This window comes from Ostrinia furnacalis, unplaced genomic scaffold (assembly GCF_004193835.3).
Source record: "Ostrinia furnacalis isolate ACB-3 unplaced genomic scaffold, ASM419383v2 OfSCF0069, whole genome shotgun sequence".
NCBI classification, from domain to species: domain Eukaryota; kingdom Metazoa; phylum Arthropoda; class Insecta; order Lepidoptera; family Crambidae; genus Ostrinia; species Ostrinia furnacalis.
In genome coordinates, this window is record NW_021130308.1 from 925,818 (window position 1) to 947,463 (window position 21,646).

Here is a 21,646-nt window from a genome sequence, read left to right on the forward strand (position 1 = left end):
AAAATGTTTTTCACAGTTATCCTACCTATATGTAATTAACTTTTAACTACATTTTAAGTCCGGTTTCTCTGTTAAAAGATATCTAACTTTCTTTACCTTTTTACCTTCAATACTATGGCTAAGATATAGCATTTGCAACAAGAACACTTATTTCTCTTCATCAATAATGACTATTCAGTACCTACAAAATATATGTTTATTCTGGTACCCTTAACAAATCACCTATTATATCCAGTCGAGTTACATTTACGACTGCGTTCATGTCCTTGAAAAATGGATTGAAAAAAAAATTTCAGCTACGGAACCCTTCGCCATGCCTGCCTTCTCATTCTTAACCACTTTTATTTTTTATAAGCCATGCTCTACCCAATAATCCACCAATGTTTGTTGTGCATTCGTGTTGCGTGTGTGATTTGTGCATCTGAAGTTATGTGGTTCGAAATGCCTAAACGGTTTCTGATGCTGATAGTTCTGGCGTTGGTACATACAGGAACGTGTACCGGGATCAGCAACACGCAATTCAATGCAAGTTTACGGGATTATGCTGTGACTGAGGTCACTGAGGATACCGTACGTATTTTTTTTATTTCGACAACGTTAGCTCAGCTGTTTAGCCATAGGACTGCTAATTTGAAAGTTCGATCTCTGTCGATGGCAGTGGCTAATGCCGGTGAAAAGAAATAAAAGGAAGTACTGAAAATAGAAAATGAAAATAATTTATGTCTAATAAATTAGTTCATTAGTTATGCCACACAGTTAACATCATAGCTTCGAGTACAACTACTTATATTATTATTATGTAGTTTCATCGCTTCAATGTTTGCAGAGATCTTTTGTAAAACGAAAATGAGTTAATTAATTGTTTTGAGTATAATCATGTACGTACGAGTATGTAGTGTGTGACCTCATTCATTATACTTTAAAAAGTGATGAGATAGCTTGCTAATCGACACCAATAGAATCACACAATGTGTTACACAAATAAGACCAATGTCAATATTGAGACATTTTTGATCGATTGTAACAACATGCCTAATTTGAATGTGTATTTTTTCTGTTGACGCATTAGTTTAGAAAATTATGTTAAATTCAGTTTTGTTGAAAAAATGTAAAACAGGTAGCGTAAGAACATACACGAATTTATTATGAGAGATAAATTTGCCACCACACTACCTATATCATATTGAAATCATTTTTTCGCATAGTTCTGCACTGAATAAGTTAAGAGTGTAATTTCCATTTCCATTGTTGGTTTTCAGAATTCCTCGGATGTGAAAACTTTGCAGAAAGAGTTGTATGAAAGATACGCTCACTTAGCGCCGGTCAGCAACACAGTGCGGTTTAAGGTGCGTATAATAAAATTTATTTCTATCTGCATGTACAAGAAGACGACACATAAAGTGTTTTATGTGATTTTGCAAGAAGAAAAAAGGAAAATTAATGAAAAACATTTTCATATAAATGTTGCCAAGACGAAACCTTATGGCTCGCACTGTCTTTAACTCTTCACACTCGAATTTCTATTCAACAAGCCCTAATTTCACAAACTAACACCTTAGGACCAGTTTTGTGATGCGCACTGTAGTCAAATCAACAATTTTTAACCGACTTCAAAAAAGGAGGAGGTTATATGTTCGACTGTATGTATCTTTTTTTTTATGGCAAATGGTTAATACTGTCAGCTTGAATTTTAGTACAGTCTCCAAATATAACTTAAATTTTGTTAATATTAACCGTTTAAAAAAATGTAAAACTGGCCCTTAATCATAGTTTTTTCTAACACTTACACGAGCATTACAACAATACCCCCTAACTATAAATACTGCACCGTATCGCATCGCGCAGAGCTGATAGCACAATAAAATTGTTTTATTTTATTATTGTATCGGCTACCGGTTACTCATGTCCGCTCGCTATCAATATGGGCCATGGGGCATGTTCGAAGACTTGTTCAGACGAGTCGGGAATGTCGCAATTTAAAAATATTATCCTCACAACGACTGCTTGTAGTTAGTTTTCTTGTGGACATGTTCCACTTTGAGCACCGATTCAATAGCACCTGCACGAATAGCACCTGCCCTAGTACTTTTGGGGTGAAATTAATAACCTAACAAAATTAGCAGCCAGCACTAGACTGCTGTGTTGTATGTGCGATAAGTGGAATACATCGTAAAAATATTTTTTTATGCAGAACAAGGCAGCTATTTGACCGCAATCGTACCTGGTGTTAAGTAAGATGCAGTCTAGAATGGTACATAACTGCCCTGTAAATGTAAATAGGCCAGGTGCTATTCGTGCAGGTGCTATTTGGGCGGGTGCTTAAAGTGGAATACGTCTTCTTGTGGACTGTAACTATTATGCCGCCATAGATTGACTCAGACAGGCCAACTGGACCAACTGGTATAACGTGCCTTCTGGAAGTTGACTCAAGCCTACAATAATGAAACAAAAATAAATAAAAAAGAAAAGAAATATCCGAAGCTATTTAAACCTCTTTAGTGCCATAGATGCCCAGAAGTTAATCTGAACAGAAAGTTGAACTCTCTAACGACTAAAATTTCAGATGATGGCTTACGACATTGAAGGAGATAGGTATTAAATATAAATATAAATATAAATATCCTTGGACATTTACACTGCGCTTCTAGTCCCAAACTAAGCAAAGCTTGTACTATGGGTACTAGACAACGGATATAAACATACTTAAATAGTTTTTTTTTTGTAAATACATACTTATTATACATAGAAAACACCCAGTCCAATACAAACAAATATGTTCATGCACACAAATGTTGGTACTGTGCGGGAATCGAACCCGCTACCTCCGGAATAGTAGTCCGTTTCGAACCACTACACCAAACGGCCGACATATTACATTATATTACTTAGTAACTATGAGCCTAGGAAATAACAGAAATAGATGCAGGAATTAAAAAAAATAAAAGTACTTGTTCTTTGTATGTAGGATTAGCTAGCTGAATTCTGATTCTGATTCTGAATTTGGTAGATTGGTTAACGTAATTTTATTAACTGACGCGATGTAACAGGGATGGAGATCAGTCACCTGAGAATGCCACCTGCCGTGTGGATCTGCGGATGCATGTAAATCATGTAATGATTAAACCCTTGGTGCTTTGGCTGCAATTGAAGCAAAAGCTAAAGGAATAACCGCATAAAGGGTATTTTTTTTCTAGAATCCAGAACGAGAAAACCCGAATATCAGAAAATGCTTCATGGAAGTTTAAAATGTGAGGAATGTCATGACATAAAATTAAATTGATAACTTGATGAATCAAGCATAATTGTATGCTGTATTTCCTGAACAGTAAACCGGGCGTTTTCAAGGCGAGAGTGAATAGGCAATTACAGGGCAGATATGTACCATCCTAGACTGCATCTCACTTAACACCAGGTGCAATTGCGGTCAAATACCTGCCTTGTCTAGCATAAAAAAAATGTAGTAGAACATTATAATGGAACAATACAAATTAAGAAAATAAGACAGTGTGTTTGAACAATTAAAAAAATTGATAGAGGAATAAAATAAATGATTACACGAGAATCAGTAATGTGATTCATTCATCGCACAATGGGAAATGATCCTAAAAATACCTAACAAACAAGTACTAAATTGCCAACAATGTTATTCATGTAATCTTACTTACACAATCTCATTAATGTTAATGAGCTGACCCCGCAGTTAATCAGAAACTCAGAATAGATACTAGCTACCAGGACCCTCTACTAATTCCCTCTGAGTTAGTTCTAACACTTTGTTTTAACTGCCTCTATGGTTTAGTGGTTAGACCTGCTTCAGACGCAGAGGTCCCGGGTTCGATTCCCAGTGGGGGCAGAATTTTCTGTTCGGTTTGGTTGGTGGTAGGGCTTGTTCCAAGTCCGCCTGGCCACCTTCTTACCTAAGTCTGTCGCCATAACAACAATGTTAACATTTCCGGCCAGGCAGTGAGAGGTGAGATAGCCAGTTCCTCCGTGGTTGAGGATTCCGGGTGAAGCTCGCTTCCACCTTCGGCCTGATCATCACTTACCATCAGGTGAGATACAGGCCAAGAGCTTCCTCGTATGGATAAAAAAAAACATTTCAACAGCTATTTCAATAAAGTGGAGTCTTAAATTCTGATACCAAACGATTATTACGTCCTACATGAGTATTCATACCAGCTATACTTCATTGTAGTGTATGGAACTGAACCAGTCAAGCATTAGAAACCTATTTCAATGCATCAATTAGCAGTAAAAATACTTACTAAGAGCCGATTTCACCAATAAAAGAGTTAACTAACATATTGTCAGAGCTGTTATTGTCACAAAAACGGTTTTTTTGCTGTCACAAGACAAAATAATTGAGTAAATTAACGATAAAAAGATGTGTATTTCGTCAAAACAGGTGGGTAACGCTCTTTTCATAGGTTTGTTTTGAATATTTACGCAAATGATCCGTTATCATGACAATTACAATTCTGAAACTAACAGTTAAACTCTAAATGAAATCCGCTCTAAATGACACTTTTAAGTATAGGTTTAAGACACCTGCTAGCAAAACAATGTGGCTGAATAGTTAGTATTTAACTCATACATTAAAAATGTCGGCAAGTTGTTACAATGCATGTATACGTTTAGCCGACAGATAGCATCAATTCCAAATTCCCATCATTCTTCGTTAACAACCGTCATTATTCTAACACTCGGGAAAATAATTTGCTATTACAACTAGAGCACCGACACTTAAACCAATTTCAATCTTATCTTTTACACAATAAAGACTTGAGTATAATCAACGTTACTACAAAATGTTACCTCTATTCCTACCTTGATAGTGCAATTTTGAACTCTATGTAGCAGGTAATAAGAACGGTGCGCACGCGCATCTCACGAAGCCACTTTCCGAATGCCTAAGAATCTTTCCCGTGACGACCTCGACCTTACTCAGATATAACTGATACCAGTTCGCGGTAACTGAATGAGTCTCCCTTCCCAATAATATGGGTATCATTGGAAAATATTGTGTTTTGACTCATGTAGGTATTTAATGAAAGCAATAAGGAAAATTGAGGGATTTATACTTATCAATGAACTAACATTTAACTATAATACGAATATTATTTTCATACCATTGTTATTTGTTACAATAATCACTGGAAATCAGAAATGTAAAAAATTTGATAGTTTTATCCCAGTTTTTGAACCTGACCTGTCATATCATTTTGTTGATTGATACAACAAAAATACATACAGCCGAACATAGAACCTTCTCCTTTTTTGAAGTCGGCTGAAAACAAAAGCCAATGAGACCCTTTTCTTTCAAACAAATGACATACGCACTATGAAAGGTTAATGAAAATAGACATGATGCATATGCTAATGTCAGCTGATAAAGCTGTAAAACAATAATTGAAAGTGTCAACCGCTTATCTCTCTAACGTAATAAGACCTCTTTAAAAAAGAAAATTAAATTACGGCTTGATAGACACCCGGCTTCCTGAACCAGTATAATTGAACTCAATTATGCCTGTCGCTGCAGGTCAGTAAAGAAATTATAATTTCGACCTTCCTGCTTTGACTTAAGAAAGAAATTTTTCATGTCTGCACTACGCTCCGATGGTCAGGAGTTGGTCTGGGTTCACACGAACTCTTTGGAAAATGTTTTTAAATTGCTGGTGGGATTCGAACAGCGAATTTGTGGCCAGTGCGTAATTTAAAATTTGATTTGTAGCTACAATTGCGGGTGCACTACCTAATTAAAATAAGGATAATGTAAAAGAGTTTTAAAGTATTCACATTCAATTGGTTAGTTTTACAACGATAAGAAATGACGCAAGTTTTGCTAGAACTACAGTAGCTGCTGAAAATTAAAGTGATAACAAAAATGCTCTACTAACACTATACATTTTATTTATTTAACTTTGTTCTAGGAAGTACCAGATAGTGCTTTATCACCTAGTTCAGCACACGGTCGAGGACTGCTTCATCTAAACCATCATGGTAAATATTAACCATCTACAGTTTCTTACAATCTCCAAGACCATTGTCTTTTCCAAGTCATACCATAGTTGTACAATCTTTAGCTATAACTTTACTGACTGGTTTGTAATAGCATTAGCGTCTATATTTACCGTTTGTAATATCTCTACTCTACCATCAAAGACGATAATTTAACCATAATAGTTAATCGTTACACCACGCCTATGACATGAATATTAGAACCTACACGTTCACAAGACAATGTAAGGATGTAAATGAGTTTCCTAAGAACCTTGTATGTACTTACCTATCTAGATACATTTTGATACAAAGCAAGCACCGTATTCAAACAGTTTGTTAATCCTAACATTTAACGTATCAAAGTCATGTGTGATTTTTTAAATTATTTTCAGGGTATGGCCTTTTGGATCACGAAGAAACCCCTCATTATGGCTACGAGTATCACTTCCCAGATGATCACCACGGTCATTATGATGATCACCATGATCACCATGATCACCATGACCACTATGACGAGCATGATCACCATGGGCATGATCATTACGGTCATCACCACCTAGTCCATCATGACGATTATAAACATGGCTACGGACATCACTATAAACATTACGATCATGTAAGTAAACAAAAACGGCGAGTGTAGAAGGATCTAATACACATTTTGTATAAGACATCGCCGTGGGTAGATATCTTGATGGAAATATTTTGACATTTGCACTGCTAACTGGATTGAGAGCTAAAAGCTTTTATCTACAAGGGAAAGTCAATATTTTCTCTATGTTTCAGGTAGGTATAATACAAATGGATGCTTTCACTAAAAGCCTTTTAGGAAATTCTTGGCAAACAACATGGCTAACTGCTCTAAAGAATCTTTGAATATTTGCTTTACGTGCGTGTTTTCATGATTAGGATAAAGTTCTACTAGGTAACTATAATCTTAATCAGATTTCATAAGAATATCATTATCAAGTTTTGACAAATTACTCAATTTGATTCTAGGACACCCTTCACCAATCCCACGAAGGTTCAAGTATCATTTGTACAAAGACCTCGATGCAGGATATTATAAATTATGTCTGTCACACCTACTCGTCCGTGCTCATGTCTTGCCTAACAATCCCACGGTAGAACTAGGTACTAATATATTCAAGAAATCAGATAACCAGCCCTTCACTTTTTATAATTTCTCAAAATATAATTTGTTTAACATGGACCAACAATAAATTGATGAAGTTAGAATGTCTTTAAGTATTCATAAGTACCTATCCTAGATTCCTAGGCCTGAGAATATTAGTTTTTATATGATATTCTAGCTGTTATCATTATTATATTTACGATAGTACCTAAAATAGCAGCAGGTAATTAGTTAGTGTCTTCTACTGCGCTTTCTCATAAAATACGCAGGTCTAACCTGAAAACTCCGACGAATAACAACAACCTGTAATTCTTGATTGTGTAGGGCATTGCCCCGTAAGACCATATAAGTCTCAGGCAAATATTTTGTTTCAGGCTCTCGCCGCAAAAACAGTTCTGTGGCCCATAGCCGGTATCGCCTTATTGGGGGCTGCAGCTGCGTTAGTCAGCAACCCAGTTCTTCTCCAACTTGGAGTCGTATCAGGTCGAAGAAGAAGACGTGACACCGAAGAAACTAACATCAAGCAAGAGATATTCACCAAAAAGGGACTCGAAGATGAATTTATCATACACAATTTGAATCATTTCCATAAGAATAATGACAGTACATCCAATTCAAAAGTGAAAAATAATAGAGCGAGCAGCACTAAAAAAGGGATGTTATTGAATAAAGCCAAGAATAACCGCCATAGGTTATTGTTCAGAAATGTAAATCCAACTGGAAAAACTGCTATTCAAAAGGCTTTTAATCAAATGGAGAATAATAAAGATTCTATAGATAAACATTACATTCCTATACCGCTCATGATGAAAGACGATGACAGTAACTAGTATAAGTTAATTGAAATTACCTTCCTACCTACCTTGTTGTTAAGAATATGTTTAATACACTTGATACACTTTGATTAGTTTGATTAATTTTAAAAACTTACCCGAATCAAGAAAAAGAATTCCGAAAACACGCACAGAACACCAAAAACAGAACTCGCACAAGATCAATCACACATTACAAACTAGACAATTAGCACAATGTTAACAGCACTAAACACAACAATGACACAATTTAGAGACCGAACAATCAATATTAAACAGTTAAATATTGACAAAACAAATGCGGCACGTCAATTGTTTGGGCAAACGTCACTAAGATCATACGGGAGTGAAGTCAGCCGAGTAACTGAGAGCTCGATCAATGAAGTTGGTTGCTTAGGTTTAGCTGTGTGCGTGCGGACGGATGCCCAAGCGCAGGGGTGTGTTTAAAAACTTGCTCTTATTTTGCGCACGTGTGCGTGAAATGCCGGTATCGGTACCGTAATTCTGATCCTTGCTGCTTGGCGATAAAGTGTTTAGTAGAATGAACGCAGTGTTGATATTCACGCATATTTGTGCATTCTTGCATTAAAGTCCAATATCGATTATTTTTCTGCGCTTGAATTGTGTTTTAGTAAATTTTAAGCCATGTCACACATCAACATAGCTAATACAGCTACAAATTAATAGCAACTTGGTAGTTTTTTTAAAATTATTTTTGAACTAGTTCTCGTAAATGGTTTCTTCTTTGGCGTAATTATGAACTGTATTATTACCAGTGGATATTCAGTTCACCTGTTCAAACGGACGTGAAATCATTAAACGACAGATGGTTTGATGTGATGTTTTGAGAGTATCCAAAACAAAAGATAAGGGTTAACATCGTTGGCAAGTTTAATTACTAGCAAGGTGTCTGGTAAATTATGTACGGACGACTGCACATCAAGCTACTCATAAACGCTGATATTTTACTACAAAACTTGTCTTGATGTAGGTAACAAAGACCGTCCTTTTACTATTATTATGTTAAACTGCAAAATAATATAATATAGACTATCTACATATCGTCAGTTGCAGGTTCACTTGGGGTAACTGACAAAATACGGTTTTTGAGTTAAATATACAGTTTTTCTTAGTTTTTTCTGCTCTTTCGAATGGTATACGTAAAAAAATTCTAGCTTTAAAAAAATTACAATTACACGGACATTTTCAGGTGTGAACTTTTCAGATTTCCTTCAAAATTTTGGTGTAACTGACATTGTAATAATTTTACCAGGTTGAATTGGTGTATCTGTAATAATGTAAAAATTTTGCTACAAAACTTTGCAATTACACTGATTTGCTAAGGTTTATAACATGAAATAAAATAGGAATTTAGAAAGTTTTAAGGTATATTACATTATTATTATACCAGCAGTATCAGTTAAAGAAGTTAAAGTTAGCTCAACAAAAAAAATAATTGAAATTGAGCAACTATCCAGCCAACTAGGCGTCACTGCGCGTTGCTAACATTAACCTGTTGTTACTCTGTTACTTTTACTGTTGTAGTACTCATGACCTTAATTCAACATTGCTATAAAGAGGTGGGAAATTAAATCCATTTTGTTTTCAGTTTAAGTTGCCCTGTAGAGCTAAATACGGTATTGGTAAGTTAAGGTAAGTCAAAGCTTCAAAAAATATTAAAATTACTTAGTTTCACAGTAATACTTTAGTTATTTAAATATTTCTGTCTTAAAAAAATTAAATACACATATTTTCTTGATTCCCATGGCTTTTTTAACATTATTTAATGAATAAAATAAAAGTTACTTCTAATAAAATAAAATAAAAAACAAAGAAAACGACAAAATGTTATTTTTTTCATGAATTCTCTTATTTTTTAATACTTTTACATAAATTATACAGCAACTAAGTAAACAAAACCCAGCAAAAACATCAAATTATTTTAATTTGGGCAGTACTTACACCAATTTGACCTATGTTTTTTCCAAAAGTATGGTGTAAAATTAGTGTAACTGTCAAAAGTACAAAAATACATTGGTGTAACTGCAATTTATTTCCTTTACTAAAACATATTAGATAATTCTTTTTATTTAATCTAAAACCGCGTAGAAACCTAAGCATTTCTGTAAAAACAGATCCAAAAAAGGTTAAATAGGAAAAAAGTTATGTCCGATTTAAGACGAAAAAAAACTTTAAACGGCTCTACTGAAAAACTGTATTTTGTCAGTTACCCCAAGTGAACCTGCAACTGTTAGTTGTGATAGTTTAATTTCCAAACACACAGATGTAACTTAAGGGTAGGTAGGCCATCTGTCTCAAAACAAGAACCTTAACATTTAGTTAACCTGCGTTTAGTAAACAGCAAGCGAACACTGCCGCGTTTGGTTTTCATAATAACCGGTAGATGCCGCTTTTTAGCATTGAGTGTGTTTATAAAATAAATAAAAGGAAGTATGTGAAATCTGACCTTCAACTATAAAGTTAATATTATTAAAAGAAAAATAAATACTGAGAAACTATATATATTCTTTAATCATAAAGAAGTATAGTTTCTCAGTATTTATTTGTCTTAATAATATTAACTTTGTATTTCAGATTATGAAATAAATAACAGTCATGTAGATTCTTTACCATTTTAATTAATAATATAACTTCTTAAATAATATTATGTGGAACATTACCTAAATTATTATTGTGATGTATTCGGTCTTCTTCATTTTATTTTAAAGCCAAACTGAAAATAAAATAAAAATTATAGTTACAATGCCACAAGGTTTTAAAAAAATTGACAAAAAAATTAACAACTTCAAAATAACTGTTAGTACATCGTTAGCAAGGGCTTAAAAAGGTGTCAGGGTACTTCTCATTTACACTCAAATTTGATGGTCACACAGTAATAGTTCATAAACGGTATAAGTTAGAACAATAACTTTGAAATCAGATGATAAAATATCTATTTAGCTACATACAAAATAAATTTTATCGTAATAGAAGCAAAAATAATACGAAAAAATCACATGAAACGATAAAAAACGGGGTCATTTTTCGCGTTCTCATCGTGTCACACCTTCGGTTGCAATGAAACATTTGGTTACTGCATTCACAATTTTCATTCAATTTGTGTGTATCATATACTAAAATCATCGTAATTAAATATACTTTCCACACAACAGTCAAAAAAATATCTTCTTATAATTATTTTGAATTGAGAAAGCGAAATACGTTGGTCACACGATTTTAGGTACCTAAAATTTTGAGTAATAATACAAAATTGCCGTTAAACCGAACACCAGCAACCAATCACAGCATTCTATTCGGTTAACGTCAGTCGCGCTTCGACCATTGGGGAGGTGAGATAGGTCGATCGTCGCTCCGCGAAAAAAATACGTAACTTTTTGTGATTATCCATAGACATACCGTCGCTTGCTTGAACAATATTTTCTACCTCTAAACTTTAAACAATTTAATTGAAACTTTGCCATTGAAAACTCAACATGTTAGACTTATTTGTGTAGTATTCAACTTGAACCGTTAAATTCAAATTTAAGGATAATTCATAAAAAACTAAAATTTTCGTCACCTTCGTGGCATCACCTTCGTGGTGTTTTATACACGAAGGTGATTTTAGGCCACGAAAGTGATTTCTTGCTTTGGTTTATTTCAAAATATAGTGACTGGTGTTTATGTTTTTACAATATTTTAATAACTAATAAATTATACGTGGTTGGTAGAGATCAGTAGATCAATAAATAAATAAGGGCTTCGTATTTTTGTTGTCTGTCTGTATGTATGTCTGTATATGTGACTGTGTAGGTATCTGTTTGTAAGATACATTTAATCTGAAGTTTGAGTTATAAAAGATTGGAATAAAAATTGTTTTTGAAAAACAAGCTTTTAATGCGCTAAAAAGAATAAAATAAACTATAAATTATTTCAAACCCATCAACTTATTACTTTACTCAATTTATATGACTAAAAGCTAATCGCGAGATTTACTTGTACAAATAGAGGCTTGGCGACCCCCCAGGGGGTCGCGACCCACAGGTTGAAAAACACTGATCTAGGCCAACGTACTCTTTAAGACGAATTAAATGAGCCCAAAGTCAACGGGGCTGTGTCGCTTTATTGCGGAGTTCCTATGGCCACCTTCCACTCCATCATCAGACTGGTTAACATATAAGTAGGATTGAAGTCATACTCGATGAGGTAGTGTCGCTTTAGTGCGGAGAATTCGTATGCCCACCTTTCAGCTCCATCATCAGACCCTAGTTATCATATGTGATTGAAGTGCTCGTCAATACGAATTACCAAACTTGACGAAGTTGTGTCGTTTTATTACGTAGTTATTATGGCTACCTTCCAGCTCCATCATTAGACCCTAGTTATTATTATAGGATTGAAGTTCTCTTCAATACGAACCAAATGAGCCCAAACTCGATGAGGTTGTGTCTTTTCAGTGCGGATTTCTTATGACCACCTTCCGGCTTCATCATCAGACACCGGTTATCATATAGGATGGAAGTTCCCGTCAATACAAATCAAATGAGCCCAAACTCTATGGGGTTATGTCGTTTTTTGCAGAGCTCCTATGGCTACCTTCCAGCTCCATGTCATCATAATATTGCATTGTCATCCGACTTACCTACACATGCATGAAAAATTTCAACTCAATGGGAAACCGGGAAGTTGGTCAATTTTAAGTTGCAAGATTTGCCTACACCAGACATGTGAAAGTAAATATAAGCTTGCAATAATAATAAAATACGAGGCCCTCTGGCCAAAATAAAAAATATATTTTTGTTGAGGAACTGATAATCAGTAAGAGTTCTTTTTTATTGAGGTACTGATAATCCGTTTTTTGCTTCTTTAGCATTTCAGAATGCCACCAGTGTCACCCTTAAAACCAATTGCGTAGAATCTTGTAACTTAATAGATGAGTTAATCGGTAAAATTGTATCTTGTATTTAAGGTAGGTAGGTACCTATTTATATTATGTTATTGCTATTTATCTATGAAAATAAGACAAAATATGTGTTATACTAAACACTTAAGAGTCATTTACAGTAGTAAAGTTTGAAAAAAATATTGCTGTGAAATACAGAATCACTTTCGTGGCATCAAAAAATTCAAAACGTTAAAGCTTCCAAACGAGACTCACTATTTGACTGATTTACTGAGAATACAATCTTCACATCAAGCGCTACAATTTTTGTTTACAAAAAGTTTAAATAAGTTAGAAATAAAATTCGCCACGAAGGTGACGATGAGAACCGTGGCGATGAGAAATACCCGTCAACATGTCGTTTTGATTAGAAAACCCCCACTGGGCTTAAAAATAATTAGTTAGCAATTTATATTAATGGTTAAGCTCACCTTAGGTGCATTTTCTACAGCACATTTGAAGATCAGTCTAGCTCTTTCACAGCCTTTTTCTCCATCACTGACCTCTTCGTCGTTCACTAAAAGAACAACGTTGGTGATAAAAAAATATTCTCTAGATTTTTCTAGATACTTATTTTGACGAATTCGCTCTTTAATATTTTATAGTAGAGAAGGTGCTCTTTAATATCCATCATTGGAAGGATAGACGATAGTGATTTGTTTGTATTACCTTTGACACACACGTCCGCCATCTTCTTTGCGTTTTCCAGTCTCTTATCGTCGCCATTCTTTGTGAGCTCAGCCACTTTGTAAGCGTGCTCTATATTGTAGAGACCTTTGTCAGTCATCTGTAAAATATAGAATGTTAGGGTTAAGTACGAATTCACAGTGACAAGTGACTTTCTTAACATACCTAATTCTTTATTGCCTATGGTGCGGTCTTACGTTACCCAAATGGAAGATTTCCAAGAGTTTTTCAGCGCTTCAGTAATAGGAAATTAAAATGGAAAAGTTATCTATACAAAATTTTTAAGTCCGATCCGAAATTACATATTTTTGCTAGGTACCAATATAGAATCCTCAAAAAATCATAAGATTACCCCTTTAGGATCAGTCTGATTTTGATTTTTAAGGAAAGTGAAAAAATTTACTGACTTAAATTAAAATGTGGATCGTTCGTTCCACATTTTGTTCAACATCATAATCATCATCGTTGCATAATCTTATTTCACGTCGAATATTATCGGACTTAATCATTGAGAACAACATCTTGCTACAAAATATTTTCAATCAAATAAGGGCCATAATATCCTTACCAGGCCGTCCAGCTTATAGGCGCAAGCCAGCAGACACTTGACTTCAGGTTTGTTGGGGACGATCAGCTGCTTCAGGTTGACCAGCTCTATCATCTCCACCGGGTTATCCTTCATACACTGCACTACCAGCTTGATGAAGTTTGCCTTAATCTCTTCCTCGGTCAGTGCCTGTAATTTATTAGGTTATTTCTATAACTCGTCTCATAGTTCATAAAATAAAGGACACATTTATTAACTTTCAATTAGAATGATTCGCTGCAGTCCTAGAATCGTCCTTTAAAAGCAATTTCTGGAATTCTCCAGACCATTTTAAAAAGTATAAATATTGTATATTTTACTTACATTGCCATATCCACTAAATAACGCCACAGCAATCAAAAATAACTGTATCATAATGATGGATTTTCTTCAATATTAGTTTTTGGAATGAATATTCATCAAAAATTTCGTCAATTTATACTATGTTTGGAAATAATTGATGTAGGTGCATGTAAATGACTAATTTTAGATAAGTATCAAGTCTTTGTATGTAGGTAGGTAAACTATAAAATAAATTATAATAATAACCCATCTCTATTATACTTCATCTATTACATTTCAGGTTTTGATTATCATAAAATACTTATATCTTGAAATCATAATCTATGTATGAAATTATGCAATTTATTAATACGTTTACACGTGTGTTAGGTTTTAGATACGGAAGTTTTGCCATTTAAAACATAGTAAGCAGTGTTCATGACAAGACAATATTCAAAGGGGAGCCTACAAGCCACCTCTTCTTCAGTTAACACGTTGAGTGCGAAACCAGGTCTATAGACCTTGTGTACGTCTCGCTTACCGTGCGGCTAAGAAAATTATAGTCTTCCTTGTCGTGCGAAAGGCATAACTTCAATTGGGTCCGGTGTAGGAAAGTGATGAATATATATCTATGATGTATTCTTAAAATAGAATCCAATGATGTACCTACCTTAATACCAGGTTTTTAGACCTGGAACCGCACGGAAGTAATAAAATGTCTTCACAATGCGAAACCAGGTCGAAGCACCTTGTACCCTGCGCACCTGGTACCGCACCCCACGCTAGCTTCGTGCAGCCAGTGCTGCCTCGCATTCGTAAGAAACGCACATGTCGACATGGCGTCAAGAGAAACAAACAAAATCAAAACTCCAAATTGATTATAATTTAATTTGCTATACGATTTATTGCTAATTTAAATAATGTTTTTCGTGACAAACATTTGAAGTTGTAACTAAATGTTATTAAATAATATGTTTTCTTTAAATATAGCTTATTTAAGTATTTATGCACGTATGTCTTATTTGTAAAATATTTAGACTAAATTATTAAAACATCTTTGTTTGTTACTTTTTTATTTTTTTATTAAAACTTAATTTAAACTATCGATATTTGTATTTCACATCACTAGAATACCCACCAGACTTCCCTACTTCAGTGCGGCACAAGGTGCATAAGCCTTGTATTTTGAATATAGCTATAATTTTCATACTAAACAAGTTATTCACGAACGCCTTCAGGTGTATGTCAATAAATGCATTATTATTAATATTCAAAGAAAAAAAACACAATATCTATTAACATGAAGCCAAAAATAAAATTAATATATCTTAAATATTACAAGGTCTTTAAACCTTGTGCCGCCACAATGTAAGTTTTAATACCAGGTTTATTGACCTTGTACCGAAGGAATGGAAAGTATTAGAAAGTTACTGCCGCAGCAAAGGTGTTAAGGGATAAAAAAATATTCCAGAAAATTCATTGTAAGTATTTATTTGTAACATCTTAAAACTTAATTAGGTATGTGGAGCATTACAGAAACATTTCAATTAAGTATCGCCTGTTCAATAGGTTTTTAATCCTTTCTATCGACTTGGTCACTGTGGTTCATTTCTTACATGCCAAGCTATAGTAGAAGATTGTCTGGTATTCTAGAGCTTGAATCCGAACTGAAAATAAATACATGTGTTATTATCCCTGAATTGCACTGGCTTATTAATTAAGTTTAAAATAATACACAATTTAAAGCATTTGTGATGTCCTGAGTTACCAGTTCCTAGATTGAATGTGCTTGTGAAGGTATTTTTTTTTTTAAAAGAAATGGTTACAAAAGTAAAATCAACAGTTATAGGCCTAGAGAGGAGTAGATGTGCGGATTATTTCCGCCGAAATTAGAGGAGAGGAAATGTAAGCTGCGCGTAGCTGTCGCCAATCAATCAATCTACGAAATATGACTTTGTGAATAGCAAATCCTAGTATGTACGAAGTAGTAAATGTGAAACTTCTACTGTATTAGTCACTATTTTTTAAATATTTTAATGTAAATGCTTACCTTGGGCGCATTTTCTACTGCACACTTGAACATAAGCCCTGCCCTTTCACAGCCCTTTTCTCCGTCACTGACCTCAACATCGTTGACTGAAATACAAAGATTATTAAAATTTCATTGATTGCCAAAAAAGCATATCTCGAAAGGCCGCTAAGTCTTAGGAGTAAGAAAGTAAGTCAAAATTATAAAACAGTACCTTTGACACACACGTCGGCCATCTTCTTTCCGTTCTCAAGTCTCTTCTCATCGCCGTTCTTGGCAAGCTCAGCCACTTTGTAAGCGTGTTCGATATTGTAGAGACCTTTGTCGTTCATCTGCAAAAGTTAAATATAAAGAACATGATCTTCCATTTTTCAATGATCAACATCATCATTTATGCCATAGGACGTCCACTGCTGAACATAGGCCTCCCCTAATCCACGTTGATCGATTATTCAATACTACGTGCTATTTCGACTTATTTCTATAGAATCAGTGGGTACCTAGAGCCAAAATCATATATCGCTCTTCAGACTACGGGTACCTCACTATCAGGTCCTTTAGTCTACACTGCAGGAGCAAGACCCTCTCTAATTTACCAGAGGCAAACGAAGGATTTGGCCTTCACTCCCCACGCTGGCCAGACGGGTTGGGGAGGTGAAGTAAGGGTTAAACAGAGTTTAACGATACGAAGTCGCACCAATTGCTTACTTCTCTACTACACGATTAATGCAGGATTCTATGCGAATTAGATTTGGAACAGTTAAATAATAAGTCCTTAGAGAGCGCGTCCTTGGTTGCTTCGAAAGAACTCTGTTAAGGGATCGAGCCTGCAAGCTCTATCATAGTTATTAGTAATCCATAGTCCATAGTTCAGCCAAATGACGTCCACTGCTGGACAAAGATCTCCCCCAAGGCTTTCCATAACGACTCCTGCGTTGCCCGCATCTAGGTTCTTCCCGCGACCTTCACCAGATCGTCAATCCACCTAGTAGGATGCCTGCCCACGCTACGTCTTCCGGCCCGTTGTTGCCACTCGAGAACTTTTCTGCCCCAATGGCCATCGTTTCTACAAGCTATATGCCCCGCCCACTGCCACTGAGATATGGGCAATTCTACGAGCTATGTCAGCCAGGCCTAGTTAACCGTCAATATTAATTACGACGAACTTCTAAAGGTAGCAGGAAGGTGCTGGATGCAGGCCCCTACCAACCGGTCAATATGAAAATCATTGGGGGAGGCCTATGTTCAACAGCGGACCACCTATGGCTGAAATGATGATGATTTTTTTCAAGATAAATTAAAAATATTGAGAACTTGAGGCGACACTTAAGATTGCTGATTATTGCCAGAAAAAAAATAATAACTATGATGATGATGCTGATGACTTCCTTACAATTCCATCCAGTTTATACGCGCAGGCCAGGAGACATTTGACTTCGGGCTTCTTGGGAATCACCAGCTTCTGAAGGGCGGTCAGCTCAGTCATGTCCACTGGGTGGTCTTTGAGACATTTCATCACCAACTTTGTGAATTCTGCCTTAAGTTCTTCTTCTGTTAGAGCCTGGAAGTCAAATCACAACCAATAGAGACCTTACTGAAAGTGAAGCAATACCCAAACACATTTTATTTATTGTACAAGCAATTTATACATTGAAGCGCTTTGTCTTAAAATAATAACTTAGCTATATGAATACACAAATTACACATAGGTATGAGTACATTTTATTTGACCTAACTTTCTTATACATCTGAATAAACTTACCCCAGTATTTAGAAGAGATTTCTTAGATAATAATACTGCACATATTGCGTAATAGATACTTAAAGAAGTGCATTAAAACAAGTAAAATACTTAAATACTCACATAGGTATATCCTCCAAATACCAAAACCACAAACAATATCCGCATCATTTTGGAAGTTGAGTCTTTTAAATCCAATTTCAATTTAAATGTTTAGCAATACGACACTGTATTTATACGTGCAGGATCTGTTTTAAAACCAATTTGATTTAAAAACCGAAATTACTATAATACTATAATTTAAGTTCATGAAAATAAACCTGTCCTTTTTAAACAAATGTTATTTCTGTCATCATTATCAATCATTAGATTGTTCAAATTAAATACCTACATAACTATACCTATTTCAACAAATGAAGTTGGAGAGTCATGACCGTCTGATGTACACACACACACAACCCAGGTTTGATTTTCAACAATGTTAATAAACTTGCACGAGTATATATTGTCTGTTACAGGATCATTCCTTTTCTTAAAGGTTGCTATGGAGGGAAGATCTCCATAATTTATACTGCTCTGACTGAGTTTCTTGCACTGCTTCTTCTCAGCACTGGCCTTAATGTCCATAATAGTGGTAGGGTTAAGGATTATACTACATTATAATGGGATTTATTATTATAATGGGACGGGTAAAAGGCTAAAAGCGCTTCTTAAATAACCTACTTGCAAATAATAAATGAGTTTTATGTTCTTCTGTTTAATTAGTTTTTTTGATATTATTTAAATGTTTGACGGGCTAAATGGATCAGAATATCTTAACTGAAATGTAATAATATAAATTTTAAAGATCTATTTTCTATATGAGTGTCTTAGGACCGGAAATAAATTATTATTATTATTCATAATTCATTATTACACATAATTGGCGAATGATTTTATTTCGTGAAATTATCCGTACAGGCAACAATATCAACAAATTGAAATATTTTGTCTGTTGTTCTTAGATAAATCCAAGCTGAAATAAAGAAAAGAAACAGAATTAATACAAATAGTTCAACTATTTGTCATTGTATCTAGAGCTACAACAGCAAGTAGAAATCCGATAAATAATACTTAAAATTATGTAATTTTTATGAGACTTGAATTTTTAGTGTCTCGTACATCAAAGACTAATTTGCATTCAGTAACTGATGATATTTATAAAGTCAGCTAATATTCCAATAATACTTTTATTATCTTTATAAGACTTACTTCGGAAGCATGCTCATTGCTGCACTTGAACATAAGAGCTGCGCGTTCGCAGCCCTTTTCTCCGTCATTAACTGGGACTTCATTCACTGAAAATATACATATTTTTTACGATGACCCTACGTCGTCAACAGGTCATTCGGTTTCCATTGCAAGAACAATCTTCCCTAAACCAGAGGCAAATAAGTAGAAGAATTGATTGAGGAAGATTTGACACATATGATATTAATAAAGATTTAAGCATAAAAATATCAAAATTCCACTTATAACCAGCTTGAATTTTGTATCAATTTGTAATAAAGGCCTTAAGGGTGTGTATTGAGCACATCGCTGAATCCAATCCTCAGCAAATATTCCCATTTTTACCGCTTCTGGTCAGACTATAACAACTATTACTGACCATCTTATTATGCTCAAGACAACTATGCTTTTCTCAAATATTTCTATAGCAAACTTACCCTTATTGCAGGCGTCAACAAAGTGGTTAATCTTCTGAACAACACTCTCGTCATTCCCATATTGCTGTAAAGACATCTTCCTCACATTATCGCCCCAAAATTTACCTTCTCCATCCATCTGCAAACATCAGAGATGACGTGCTCAAATCTTTTTTGAAATGTTTGAAATACCGAATTTCCTACTTAATTCAGATTTCCAGTTTCCAGAACACTGGACTGAATAGAAAAAGGGTCGGTTAGAAAACCTTAAATATCTTCAAAAGTACCTAGCTTTATGAAATAAAGACTAAAATAAATAAAACTGCGTAGTTTTCATAGTATGTTTTGTTTCATAAAGGTTGGTCAAGTACTTTTGAAGACCCCTTTTCTTTGCGGTCCAGTGTATATCTTGTTTTAATTTTACTAATTCATAAGACGATCCTTTTTCCTATAAGACCAATTCAAAAATTCAGTGAAATTATTGGGTAGGGTAAAATAAAATCATACAAACAGACATGCACTGTACCGGCAACATAATATTTTAGTCACAATTTAGGCGGGGCCACTTATGACCACCGCACACCGTGAAATTAGTACACTGTAAGACCTTGGAGTCACGTCATTCATACGTGTGACCTATGGACCTGACTATAGTTTCAAAATAATATCCATCCTTCATAAAATTTTCCTAAAATAAATGGTCTGTAATGAAGCCAATTAGCTTCAGGAAAACCTTTTTCATTCAATAGCCCTTTGTGTTGATATGAATTGTTTGAGTTTGAGAATAGATAGCATTAAAATTTCAAACAATTTATCATTTGAACGACTTATGAAGTTTGAATGAGGCAAATGAATAGAAGAAAAGGTTAGGGAGAAGAAATCACTTACCATACCAGCCCTCTTATAGGCGCAAGCGAAGTAACACTTAACCTTCTCACTGTCGGGCATCTTAGAATTCTTCAGCTCTTCTAAATCCTCAGGTGAAAGGGTATATTCTTGGGAACATTCTCTCAGGGCATTCATATACTGCTTCTGTAGTTCTTGCTGGGAATTCGCCTGGAATTAATAACATCGGAAAACTACAGACTTTATAACTCAAGGACTTATAAACAACAATTGACAACAAATAAATATTGATTTCAGGTGGAAAAGAAATAATCCAGAGTCAAACTGATCTTCGATCATGACGTGGAAGTTCACTTTTTAGAAAATAGTCGTATAATAAAAAGTATAATACTCTGTAATATAACTAGTATTAAATTTTTTACACACCTCAACATTCGATTGAATGAAAGAACAAATAAATAGAATATTCAGCACAAGAGCAAACATTTTTCCACACCAAACTGTTCCCGATGATTTAAAAATGTTAATAACAAGGTGTAAAGCAGTGTAAACGCATTTATATAAGCTCGAAACTATTATAAAGCTTATGAATGGGGAAATATTGGACATGTCCATTCACACCATGAAATTGATGGTAACAATGGGAATGTCACCATCACAGGGTTATGAGCGCGAAATGAAGTAGGTAAATCGCTAATGGCAATGCAGAGTGATGAACTGTTTGTTTCGCAATGTGTTTGCCGTTTTGATGAAAAGGGTTCAAATAATGATCGTTTAACAAAACAAACTCTTACTTTTCTCGTATTATTATTACACTTTTTTCTAGAAATTGTCATTTTAAACAAAACATTTCTGAAATAAAGTAAAGGACCCATTATACAGGGTATTAGATGAATGGGTA

At 34.6% G+C, this 21,646-nt stretch overlaps 3 protein-coding genes across 3 annotated transcripts; 1 reads left to right on the top strand and 2 right to left on the bottom strand.

Annotated features, from left to right (window-relative positions):
• The first annotated feature begins 440 nt into the window (after positions 1-440).
• LOC114366313 (uncharacterized) lies at positions 441-7,965 on the top strand. The gene is made up of 5 exons (XM_028323152.1): positions 441-570; positions 1,260-1,346; positions 5,931-6,000; positions 6,393-6,616; positions 7,510-7,965. The coding sequence occupies exons 1-5, from the start codon at positions 442-444 to the stop codon at positions 7,963-7,965; spliced, it is 966 nt and encodes a 321-aa protein (XP_028178953.1). The 5' UTR covers position 441.
• A 2,679-nt stretch (positions 7,966-10,644) lies between these two features.
• LOC114366189 (Odorant-binding protein 99c) lies at positions 10,645-18,696 on the bottom strand. The gene is made up of 8 exons (XM_028322974.1): positions 18,338-18,696; positions 17,867-18,034; positions 16,688-16,805; positions 16,495-16,580; positions 14,145-14,312; positions 13,559-13,676; positions 13,321-13,406; positions 10,645-10,681 (listed from the first exon to the last, which is right to left on the bottom strand). Exons 1-8 carry the CDS (start codon positions 18,383-18,385, stop codon positions 10,661-10,663), a joined length of 813 nt encoding a protein of 270 aa, XP_028178775.1. The 5' UTR covers positions 18,386-18,696; the 3' UTR covers positions 10,645-10,660.
• Positions 18,697-19,119: 423 nt separating this feature from the next.
• LOC114366145 (general odorant-binding protein 28a) lies at positions 19,120-21,292 on the bottom strand. Its single transcript, XM_028322925.1, has 5 exons — positions 21,172-21,292; positions 20,788-20,955; positions 19,921-20,038; positions 19,466-19,551; positions 19,120-19,229 (listed from the first exon to the last, which is right to left on the bottom strand). The coding sequence occupies exons 1-5, from the start codon at positions 21,229-21,231 to the stop codon at positions 19,215-19,217; spliced, it is 447 nt and encodes a 148-aa protein (XP_028178726.1). The 5' UTR covers positions 21,232-21,292; the 3' UTR covers positions 19,120-19,214.
• Between the last annotated feature and the right edge of the window lie 354 nt (positions 21,293-21,646).